This window comes from Nansenia antarctica (assembly GCF_963989245.1).
Source record: "Nansenia antarctica genome assembly, chromosome: 1".
NCBI classification, from domain to species: domain Eukaryota; kingdom Metazoa; phylum Chordata; class Actinopteri; order Argentiniformes; family Microstomatidae; genus Nansenia; species Nansenia antarctica.
Window position 1 is genome coordinate 111,807,604 of NC_137674.1, and position 12,500 is coordinate 111,820,103.

Here is a 12,500-nt window from a genome sequence, read left to right on the forward strand (position 1 = left end):
ACCTTCTGACGTGAGACTGAACTTGCTGTCTGTTTTGGCCCGTCTATATCAGTCTTGTCAGTCTTGTCGGGCTCCAGCAACACAGCGATGTGTGCAGAGATTAAGGCTAACAGACAAAGTCAGGCACACTTAAGTCTGGAACCCAAAGACCGCCGTGGGGCCAGTGAGGTTTTTTAGGTTTTTTGCCCCAGGGGAACTGAGATTTTGTGAGAGTTTGTGTGGTTTTTAATCACGCTGACGACCCTGTTATTTTGTGAAATGCAGAACTTCAAAACCAACCCCACTCACTCAAAAACAACATCTAACAATCCCATCCCCTCGCTCTGAACACTGTCTACAGCCACATGTAACAGGGAAACAAACTTTTTTGGCATCTTAGCAGACGCCTTCTTTATCCAAAGCGATACATTTGTCTAAGTAATTGAATTATCTACGCTATCGGTTATCGTGAGAAACGGTAATCTGCGCTGTGACCAGGGGCCTCTGGCAGTCACGATGCTAGAAGAAGGATTATTTCTGATTTATTTACTTCCTGCCTTGTATACCACAACCCCGCATGTCCGGTCTCGCTCTTACACCCTCTCCATATCCACACAGCCCCCCCCCCCCCCCGAACCTCACAGCCCCCCCCGAACCCCCCAGCCTCCCCACAGGTCTACTGGGACTGTGACTCAACCCTGTAGACCGCGGGGGGATCAGCTGACTGGATGGTTAAAGTATGCTACTCAGCGTTAAAGCACATGATCCTTAAAGCACAGAGCTCAATCTGTTTGTCACTGTCCCCCCCCCCCCCCCCACCCCCAACCACACTGCCCGTATTGTATGCCTTGCATCAGCAGGCTGGAACCCCATGTAGACAGACACAGTCCAGTCCTGGAGACTGTTTGGCTGTTGACCGTCTGTTTTTCGGGGAAATACACAAGTCAATTAGCCTCTGACTAACTAGAGAATGAGCACTTACCGCCGTTCTTGACCGCCCGCCTATTGGTTTTTTGGCGTTGTTAACAGTGTCTGTTAAAATCCCTTTACGAAGGGGATTTTTTTCCCTTCAAAAAGTCAGCCTTATGTTTTGCACATTTTGTGAGTAGCACGTACGTATGAAGTCAAAGATGCAATTACACCCACACACACACACCCACACACACACACACACACACACACACACACACCATGATTTGATAAAGTGCTGACCGCTGACTTAGCGAGCGCCCTGATGCCTGTAAACAGATGAAGGTTTCCTGTGTCAGGTACTGCCTTGTTTACTGGTAAACAGTAAAGATGCTAAACAGTGTGGTTGTGAAGTCCTCTTACACGTTCGTTGCTGCTAGACGAAGTACTAATTATTGTTCATGTTTCTTTGTTTTAGATTTTGTTTGACCAGGCGCAACGATCGATCAAGACCCAGCTTCAAACATTTGTCAAAGAGTAAGTCTGTCTGGTCAGAAATGACTTAAGTTCCTTATCATTAGAGTAAGTCTGTCTGGTCAGAAATGACTTAAGTTCCTTATCATTAGAGTAAGTCTGTCTTGTCAGAAATGACTTATCATTAGAGGGATGGCTCAGAAGGAGGAAGCTTACACACACACACACACACACACACACACACACACACACACACACACACACACACACACACACACACACATATAACTACATACAGTGAATCTGAGGAGATTGTAGGCAATGCAGTGTGTCTGTTATTATCAGATATGAATCAGATGATGAGTCACTGTGCCAGATGCGGTGTGCAGTAGAATACTACATTTCTCATATAGTATTTATGATATTATAATAACGTTCTTAGTTATTTAAATATCTTCCTATCCAAGGCAAGTTAAATTGTCGCTTTAACCTACAAAAGCAAACATGTTCCAGACAGTTTGCATAAGAGTTACAGCCCCTAGGGAGGGACTCATTTACTAATTTATTTCATTATTACGGAGTAACTGCCGTTGCCCACGGCAACACAAGAGCTGAAGTCCTACTCCACGAGCGCCCAGTCGTAGAGAAGGCTGCTGCGACCACGTAGCGTTCAGCTACATTACTCACCTCTCCTCAGGGCCCACAGTAACGTCATGTCTCCCCGGCTCACGCTGTGATGTAAGACAAACAACAGATGTATTTTATATATATATATATATATATATATCCACTGAGCTGTAGGAGAGGTTTTCTTTGCCTACCTTGTGTGTAAACGATGTCTTCTTAAAATTAGATCAGATTAGATTCAACTTTGTTGTTTGTTTGTCATTGCAGAGTACAAGTACCAGACAACGAACTGCAGTCTTAAGTTAACTAATTATAAGTCAACAGTCTAACTGAAGGCTAACATGTCTTAAGCTAACTAACTGAAAACAGACGATGCAGATTATGACAGTAGCAGAACTACGACATGGATCAGTTCCATGAAGTTGTTCTGCTTGTGAGGGGCACTGATATTTAAATCTTATTACCTGATTTAGTAATGCTACCTCAAGCTGATGACCCATGACCCCAACAAGCCATGTAGTCTAATGTACTGTGAGAGAAACAAGATGTTTAGGCTAACTACTTACTTCCCGTAAGCAATTTACTTGAATAAACTGGAATTGCTTTGAATAGACTTTTGTTCTCTAATGATTGACAGCATTGCACCCCGGGCCGATGTAAAAGTTGGATGGGGAGCGCATTATAAATAAAATTAACATAACATAACAGCAAGCACCAAGAACCCTCCTCAATGTCCCCCATGTCTGCTTCTCTCTCAGTGCTGTCCCTCAACACCATACCACCTCTATACCTTTGTTCTACATTTACATTCCACTGATATTCAGCAGACACCTTTATCCAAAGTGACTTACAACAAACACATTAGTCTAAGTAGGTGAATCATCTCCATCAGTCAGTCAGTCATGATGCCAGAAACAGTAACCTACTCTCCGGCCTGGGGCCATTGGCAGACATAATTTCTTTTTGGCAGTCGTCAGCATTTTCTTCCCTAAACTACTTCTTCCTCTTCATTTCTCCTGACACCTCCCTCCCTCCCTCCCTCCTCCCTCCTCCCTCCTCCCCTCCCTCCTCCCTCCCTTCCTCCTCCCTCCCTCCCCCCTCCCTCCCCCAGGGACATACGCAAGTTCAAGGAGGCCAAGAAGCAGTTTGACAAGGTGAGCGAGGAGAAGGAGGCGGCGCTGACTAAGAACGCCCAGGCGCCGCGGAACAAGCAGCACGAGGTGGAGGAGGCCACCAACATCCTCACCGCCACGCGCAAGTGCTTCAGACACATCGTCCTGGACTACGTCCTCCAGGTGAGGCCACGCCCCCCCCCCCCGACTGAAGCTCCGCCCCCACCTGTAGTCTCACAGAACCTGTTTATGTTTGAACGCTGATGAATCACTTCCTCAGCACTTTACTCAAGTGCTGTCACTAAAGTGTGTCTGTGGGTGTAGATAGATAGATAGATAGATAGATAGATAGATAGATAGATAGATAGATAGATAGATAGATAGATAGATAGATAGATAGATAGATAGATAGATAGATAGACAGATAGATAGATACATAGATAGATACATAGATAGATACATAGATAGATAGATATATACATAGATAGATAGATATATACATAGATAGATAGATAGATAGATAGATAGATAGATAGATAGATAGATACATAGATAGATACATAGATAGATAGGTAGGTAGATAGATAGATATATACATAGATAGATAGATAGATACATAGATAGATAGATAGATATATAGATAGATAGATAGCGCTATAGGGAGAATAGGGTCAGCCTAGCCGCCTGAGGAACATGCGATTCTCAAATGAAAGGTTGTAGGTTCTCTATAAAGGTGGTACATTAGTCACTGTATACTAGGCCTCAGATCCAATGCAATGATTTCTCTAGATTTCAAAAAGAAAAAAAAGAAGAAAAATCCTTCTAGCATTGTGACTGCTAGTGGCCCCTGGCCCGAGCAGAAATTACTTTTCTTGCACTGACTGACGTCTCGATGATTCACTTACTCAGACAAACGTATTTGTCCTAAGTCCCTTTGGATAAAGGCGTCTGCTAAATGTCAAAAACTGAAAAAATGAAGAAAGAAAAAAATCACAGAGAGGAGGATCTACACTAGCAGTCTAATGCTGTTCTTTCTCCTCTCCCTCCTTCCCTAACTGATAAAAAGCAGAGTGATATTAATCAGAAGGCCGTGGCGTGTCCCAGGCATACAGCTCCACAGTAAAGGCCATGCTTCCCTAGACGGCCTAGTTAACCTTTCAGAATGGACACCACCGTCCCCTATAATTGGATATAGGGGCTCCAAGCCTTATCCTGATCTGATGCAATCATGATGAATCGGCCATTTTGGTTGTTAGGGGGACTGATATTAACCGTCGCTTCACTACCTAAAGGAATGGGCCGGCTCTGCTTCTGGATCCATAGTGTCGCTGTGGTGGATGAGGAAGAAGAAGAACAACAACAGGGGTGCAACCTTGTCACCTTTTAGCTGTTTTTACCTCAAAATAGGTCAACAATGTTCATAAATGTTCTTTGTTTTAATGCAAAAAGAATATGTTGTCACCTTTTTGGGCCATCACCAGTTTGCATCCCTGAAGAAGAAGAAGAAGAAGAAGAAGAAGAAGACGACTGCATTTGCTAGTTGTGTTTCACAATAAAAGTGGTGTTTCACTGTGAAGGCTGCCTGGTGCTTTATCACAAAGGCTCCCAGAGATCTCTTCAGCTTCACGGTCTGTCGCTTGTTATCTGGTCATCGACCACGGCCTAGGCTCAGCCTGTAACTAACTCTCCCACACAACGTTTAATTAACGTCCCTGCTAGCCAAGAGATGGCTACTGTCTGGTTTTTATGTGCTGAGATAACTCGTCTGATCTTAAAAGCAGATGAGCCGGCGCTGACCTCAAGTCACTGCGCTTCTCGTAAACGTGGCCAGTGAGACTTACTGCGGGGGCTACAGTGCAGCTGCAGCTGGGGGGTGTAGATAGTAAGACTCTGGAGGACACTGACTATAGGCAGCAGCATCCCTGGGTCTAGACCAGAGGGAGGAGGGGCGCCCCCTGGTGACTGAAGGGAGGAGCTACACTAGCAGTCTCATGCTGGCCGCCCATTTTATACCTGTGAGCTTGTCTTGAGTGCTTCTCTTTCTGTCTTTTCTTTTCTCTCTTCCTCTCCTATCTCAATGTGTCTCTGTCTCTCTCTCTCTCTCTCTCTCTCTCTCTCTCTCTCTCTGTGTCTCTGTCTCTGTCTCTCTCTGTCTCTCTCTCCCTCTCTCTCTCTCTCTCTCTCTCTCTCTCTCTCTCTGTCTCTGTCTCTCTCTGTCTCTGTCTCTGTCTCTCTCTCTCTCTGTCTCTCTCTCTCTCTCTCTCTCTCTTTCTCTCTCTCATTCAAACACACATTGCCTGTGTTTCCTGATCTCTGAGGCTGAAGAATGAGGCTTTTTTTTTTTTAAGGCTAGAGGATGTTAAATACTACTGTATATAAGGGTTCTAGGTGTCTATTAGGTCTATCTTTATATAGATTTGTTTATTTTGGTCTATTATTCAATCTCTCTATCCATCCATCCATCCATCCATTCATCTAACCTTCAGCTTTTCTCTCCTCCCGCCCAGATCAATGTTCTACAATCCAAGAGACGATCGGAAATCCTCAAATCGGTGAGTGTCTCAGCGCAAAGCACATTCGTGGTTTAAAAGCCAACTGACATTCAAGGCTGGATTCACAGACAACACTTAGTCCTAAGCATCCTCAATGGAGATTCTACATCGAAAGTGTGATTTAGTCCAGGACTAGGCCTTAAGCCTTGTTGTCTGCAAAGCCGGTCCTTAAACTAGAGGAAATGGTACCTGTGTTGTAATTAAGCTCCTTGTCTCTTATCGAAGGTCTCTCTCCTCTTCCTCTTCTTCAGATGCTGTCCTTCATGTACGCCCACCTGACCTTCTTCCACCAGGGTTACGACCTCTTCAGTGAACTGCATCCCCTCATGAAAGAGCTGGGCGGACAGGTAGGTTATAGAACCCTCCAACACCTGTCTGTCACATCAGCCCTGCTCTCACAAACGTTCTAGAACCCTCCAACACCTCCTGTCTGTCACATCAGCCCTGCTCTCACAAACGTTCTAGAACCCTCCAACACAACACCTGTCTGTCACATCAGCCCTGCTCTCACAAACGTTCTAGAACCCCCCTGTCACAGCAGCCCTGCTCTCACAAACGTTCTAGAACCCCCCTGTCACAGCAGCCCTGCTCTCACAAACATTCTAGAACCCACCAACACCAGCGCTGCTCTCACAAATGTTCTAGAACCCTCCAACACCTCCTGTCTGTCACATCAGCCCTGCTCTCACAAACGTTCTAGAACCCACCAACACCAGCGCTGCTCTCACAAACGTTCTAGAACCGAACCGGAAACTCTTCCATGGAAGCAGAGGACTGGGAATATTCCCCATGTTAGAGAAGCACATGGGGGCTCAACATCAGGTTGTGTTTTCAGGTGCTTGCAGCAGGTTGTAGTGGAAACACTGGTATCTCCAACAAAAGTGAAATCATTTGACCAATGACTTAAAGGTCCAGCATGGAACATTCAAGCTTTCTAAAAGATGCCTGCTGTGGTAATGACTGTTTAATCGGTAGTGATGATCAGGGAATGACATCCCTTGAAAGAAATATTTCATTTACGAACAATGTTTTGGTTCGGTTGGGAGCGCTTTCTAAAATGGGCCGTCCTACCCGACACTCGGTTTGATATAAACATGACGTTACTGCCAGAGGGGTTCTAGGGGAGGGGCCAGGGGTGTTCTAGGGGAGGGGCCATGGGTGTTCTAGGGGAGGGGCCATGGGTGTTCTAGGGGGAGGGGCCAGGGGTGTTCTAGGGGAGGGGCCATGGGTGTTCTAGGGGAGGGGCCAGGGGTGTTCTAGGGGAGGGGCCATGGGTGTTCTAGGGGAGGAGCCATGGGTGTTCTAGGGGAGGGGCCAGGGGTGTTCTAGGGGAGGGGCCAGGCATACTGTAGGGGAGTGGACTTTGATTTTTGCCTTTCTGTCTCAGGTAGCTGCGTCCAACAGCTAATGTCTGACACAGCAAGTCCAGTTTGGGGGCGGGGGGTGTATTGTTATTGTTATTCGGGAGGATGTTGTTGTTTGGAACTTCAAACTTCAAGAGTTTTTTTTTACTGCGCTGGCTGATTTCCAACAAACCTACGCCTCAAAGCTCCTTTAACAAAAGGCTGGAGACTGAAAAGGAGAGAGAGAGAGAAACCAGGCAGGGAAGTAGATGCCAGGCCCTGGGAGACTCATGCCTGGGGGCTGGTCATTGAGGGAGGGGCTGGTCTGAGCACAGTAAAACAATGGAAATAGATGTTCACTGTGAAAATGATGTTGCAGGCCATTTAGTCTTTCAGTTCTTGACTATAAACCTAAAACTTTGGTAGAGTAGGAGGGACCCAAATGTGCCCTAGTTTACAGTGACATTGGGTGGTGGGTAGGCTACACACACTCCTCTCATCCGAGTGTGTTGTGTGTGTGTTGTGTGTGTGTGTGTGTGTGTGTGTGTGTGTGTGTGTGGGTGTTTACGGCCGTCAGATAAACTAGGGGCTTCCTCTGGGCCAGGGGAGAGAACCTGCAGAGAGAAAACAATTCTGTAGTGTGTGATGAGGATGATGATTATCATCATGGGCCACAGTGGGAATGGGGAAGTGGAGAGAGCTGGGAGGAATGGCAGGGTATTCCCAGGCCGCGACTCAGGGTGTAAATCAGCTTCAGTCCTGGGTGAAGAAGACAGGTTAGACACACCAGACAGACGGAGGAGGAGGAGGAGGGCAGGACATCATCGCTCTGGTTCAGCTCAGCGTTCGGACTCTTAAGGACTTTTGGTGGAGAGAGAGAGAGAGAGAGAGAGACTCTTAAGGACTTTTGGTGGAGAGAGAGAGAGAGAGAGAGAGACTCTTAAAGAGGAACGGGCGGGCGGGCTAGCCCCTCTGAAGCGAGGGAGAGGGTGAAAGACAGGATAAAGAAAGGATAATAAAAGAAAGAGGGAGCTGTGGTGGATGAGGGTTCTGCTTCACCCTCCCTCCCTCCGTCATCATGAAGCTGAAGAGGCTGGAGAGGCTGTGCAGGCAGGTGTGGAGGAGCTGCCAACAGGTCTGAGAACAGCGCTTCGTTACGGGATCACACGCTTGATATGAGGGGGGGTGGGGGGGCAGGAGAGGGGACGGGCGACAGGAGCCAAAGGCGGAGATTAGGGGCCGGTTTCACAGACGAGGCTGTTCTAGTGTTAAGCCTGGTCTTCGATGTCAAATCTCCTTTGAAGATGCTTTTTTTAGTCTGGGGTTTAGGCTCAAGCCTGGTCTGTGAAACCGACCACTGTGTGTCTAGAACCTGTGTTGATAAGGCCTGTTGAGGAAGGTTACTCAATGCTAGTGTAGCTTTCTTGGGTGTAGTGTGCTTGGGTGTAGTGTGCTTGGGTGTAGTGTACATGGGAGCCTATCTAGGGGACAGGTCAGATGTTGACCTTCACTACAATGATAGGATTGTGGACAACCAGAACCAGACTCATTTTCTAAATGCTTTGTAGGTCAATGTCTCAGTTGTGATGGATTATGGTCAATTGTGACATGTTGATAAAAACCCTATTCCCAATAGCGTAATTATAATTGATGACAATTGTCCTTCCTTGCGTGCGTACATATTTGACACAATAGCTGGGGGATACTGTATATTAAGGCCCCAAATGTCTATTTGCTCTATCTTTATGTTGTATTTCTATCTAGTTTTATTTTAGCCTATTATTCAATTGTTACTTTATTTTTGTTGTTGTTGTTGTTGTTTTTGTGGTCTGAGTATACACCTGAATTTCCCCTCAGGGATCAATAAAGTACCGATGTCGTGAGCCTGTCTTTCCAAGAGGCTTTTAGCCAAGGGCGGAATAATAACACTTTATTTTTATCCACTCAGAGGAAATGAATCACGTCTGTTGGTCATAGTCATGTGTCACATCAAATATAGACCACAGATTGTTAACATGACAGCCCTCAGCTGGAGTGACCCAGAACAAGAAAGATGCCTGACCACAACCATTGTTGGCAGTGTTACGGTCGACTAGTCGTCACACAACAAGGAGACCGAGGAGAGTCGTAATAAATCACCAGGGTCAGAATGACCCAGCAGCTCCAGTCCTCAGTACAGTGAGACTGGCTTTGAGTGGACTGTCTGACTGACTGGCTGTTTTGAGTGGACTGGTTGACTGGTTGACTGGTTGACTGGTTGTTTTGAGTGGACTGTCTGACTGGTTGACTGGTTGTTTTGAGTGGACTGTCTGACTGGTTGACTGGTTGTTTTGAGTGGACTGTCTGACTGGTTGACTGGTTTTGAGTGTACTGTCTGAGTGGTTGACTGGTTTTGAGTGGACTGTCTGACTGGTTGACTGGTTTTGAGTGGACTGTCTGACTGGTTGACTGGTTGTTTTGAGTGGACTGTCTGACTGGTTGACTGGTTTTGAGTGGACTGTCTGACTGGTTGACTGGATGTTTTGAGTGTACTGTCTGAGTGGTTGACTGGTTTTGAGTGGACTGTCTGACTGGTTGACTGGTTTTGAGTGGACTGTCTGACTGGTTGACTGGTTTTGAGTGGACTGTCTGACTGGTTGACTGGTTTTGAGTGGACTGTCTGACTGGTTGTTGTTTTGGAGAAGAGGGGAAAACATTTCCCATCTGATGTTATCAGCCGGCCGCTCCGCCGCCACGCCCACTTCCTCTTAAAAACAAAACAGAGAACCATCTCTCAATATGGATCCCCTCTCAGCCCCGGGCCCAAATGGGAAAGTGGTTTGGCAAACCTTAAGGCTGATGTATTATGTAGTGGAATCGTAATTTAGGCTTCTGTTAATAGATTTATTCAGTAGCCTTATGTCTGATATATTATGTAGCGGAATTGTAATTTAGGCTGCTGTTAATAGATTTATTCAGTATTGTTGCAAGCCTTAAGTCTGTTATATTATGTAGTTGAATTGTAATTTAGGCTCCTCCTAAGGGTTGCAAAATTATTGAAGAACTCTATTAACAGGAGTCTAAATTACAATTCCACTAACGTAATATATTAGACGTAAGGCTTGCAACACTGTTGAAGAAATATATTAAGTCTGATATATTATGTAGTGGAATTGTATCTTAGGCTGCTGCTGTTAATAGATTTCTTCAATTGTGTTGCAAGCCTTAAGTCTGTTACATCCGGTCCAGTGTATAGTGTTCCATAGTGATGCATAGCTTCTGTAGGGTGCTGGCATAATGATAGTTCACACTGCGTTTAGCCTCCCATCTCCTCCCAACGACCTCTGCCCAGGATAGGGTTTCGTCTGTGTGGGAGGGGCTTCTGGATGCTGATTTAGGCTGTTCGTGCTGAAAACATCAAGAAGCAGAAGAGACTAGAGTTACACTGCTGTCGGAAACAAATAAGTCCCCCAGACCAGACCAGGCCGACTGATGACCTCTTTAAACCCTCCTGACAACTTCTTCGATTGGAAGTTCTCCCTCATGAAGGGACCTCTGTGCTCTCTTGAGGGAGACGGAGGGGTCGGTCTAGGGGCGCGGAGAATCAATCTCTCGCAGTCCAATTTCACACATGATAAAGCTTCTGAAAGCAGAATCCATTTTGTTCTGGGGAGAAGAGCCCCCAAGTCTCACAAGTGGAACCATTTTTCATCCACAGGACAGGTTTATATTAGGTTGTAGAAGAGCGACTACCTCACTAGCCACACCATAAAGACCATCTCACTAGCTACACCATGAAGACCACCTCACTACTACACCATAAAGGTCCAGACCACCTAGATAGGTAGGTAGGTAGGTAGGTAGGTAGGTAGGTAGGTAGATAGGTAGGTAGGTAGGTAGGTAGGTAGATAGGTAGGTAGATAGGTAGGTAGATAGGTAGGTAGGTAGATAGGTAGGTAGGTAGGTAGGTAGGTAGATGGATAGATGGATATGTGGATTCACCTTTATTGTCAAGTACTGAGACAACGAAAATGCAGTTTGCCATCTAACGATAATGATAATGTCGAGGCAAATAATCACTAAACAAACTAACCTGGTGAGACACGGGGCTTGGCGTGGCCATCTTGTTCCATCTGTCCCACGATGCACCTGTCAGACAGCAGGCAAGGTGAGGTCTGACCAATCACCTCCTGTGTTTCAGCTGGACACGCTGGTGGTGGACGCAGCCAAGGAGAAGAGGGACATGGAACAGAAACACTCCACCATCCAACAGAAGGTACGGAGACACACACACACACACACTACTCATTTTTCTACCTGGTGGTCTTAACGTGGCAGGTGTGTAAGGTGATCCTCACACAGGTGAGCTCATGCTGTCACCGACACACACATGCATTATAGACACACACATGCATTATAGACACACACATGCATTATAGACACACACATGCATTATAGAGGGCAGCAGGAAGCGCAGGGCTCGCTTACAAGACAACACAGATCTGGTTCAGCGTGGCCTTTAACACCTGAGTGTCTCTCTCTCTCTCTCTCTCTGTGTGTGTGTGTGTGTGTGTGTGTGTGTGCGCGTGCGCGCGCGCACGTGCACTTGTGCGGTGGAAGATGGCACCCAAATACTTTCCCTTAAAATCACAATACCGTGTGTTGTCGCGTGAAGGAGTTAATATAAGTCGAAAAGCAACGGTCTTATTCCAGTGCCAAGATTGTGAGCAGTGTGTGTGCGTATGCGTACGTACGCGTGTGCGTGCATATGTGTGGTCTGTCTGCCTCCCTCTCTATGTGTGTATATCTAGAGAGCAGCAGCTTGCTCTCCGGCCGTGTCTCTTCCAGGACCCCTCTCATGGGTGGCCGGAGACAGCGCCCGTGCCAACTTTCCCTCGCCCTTGAACGCCGTGTGTTCCCTGTGCTGTCCCTCTCTCTCTCTCTCTCTCCCTCTCTCTCACTCTCTCCCTCTCTCTCTCTCTCTCTCTCTCTCTCCCTCTCTCCCTCTCTCTCCCTCTCTCTCTCTCTCTCTCTCTCACCCCCTCCCTTTCACTGGAGGCTATTTATATGTTGTCTCGCTCCCTCCCTCCCTCTCTCCTTTGCTCCCTCCCTCCCCCCAACCTTTCTCCCTCCCTCCCCCCACCTCTTTATCTTCCTCCCCCCCCTCTCTCTCTCTCTCCTAAACCTCTCTCTCTCCCCCCCAATCTCTCTCTCCCCCAATCTCTCTCTCTTTCCCCCGATATCTCTCTCCCTCCCCCCAACCTCTCTCTCTCTCTCCCTCCCCTCTGTCTCTCTTCTGTTGTTTTTCCCTTTATGTATCAGCAGTTCTAACCAAACCTCTCCTCTCTTTTCTCTTCTCTTCTCTTCTCTTCTCTCTCTCTCTCTCTCCCTCCCTCCGCACTTCTCAGGCTGCTCTGCAGGTAAGCCCTTTTTTTCCTTTCCTCTCTTCCTTATTTTCTCTCCATCCTGTTTGTGTGTCTGTGTCTGTTCAGTCCATCCAGCCTGCATGTTAGACTGAAGCCCCC

At 46.8% G+C, this 12,500-nt stretch overlaps 1 protein-coding gene across 1 annotated transcript in view; it reads left to right on the top strand.

Annotated features, from left to right (window-relative positions):
- LOC308171114 (arf-GAP with coiled-coil, ANK repeat and PH domain-containing protein 2-like) overlaps positions 1-12,500 on the top strand; it is a 65,841-nt gene that overhangs the window by 23,718 nt on the left and 29,623 nt on the right. The window contains exons 5-10 of the mRNA XM_080545985.1: positions 1,367-1,425; positions 3,101-3,284; positions 5,609-5,653; positions 5,905-6,000; positions 11,177-11,251; positions 12,384-12,395. Of these exons, the coding sequence (XP_080402111.1) occupies positions 1,367-1,425; positions 3,101-3,284; positions 5,609-5,653; positions 5,905-6,000; positions 11,177-11,251; positions 12,384-12,395 (471 nt within the window). The remainder of the gene's footprint in view (positions 1-1,366; positions 1,426-3,100; positions 3,285-5,608; positions 5,654-5,904; positions 6,001-11,176; positions 11,252-12,383; positions 12,396-12,500) is intronic.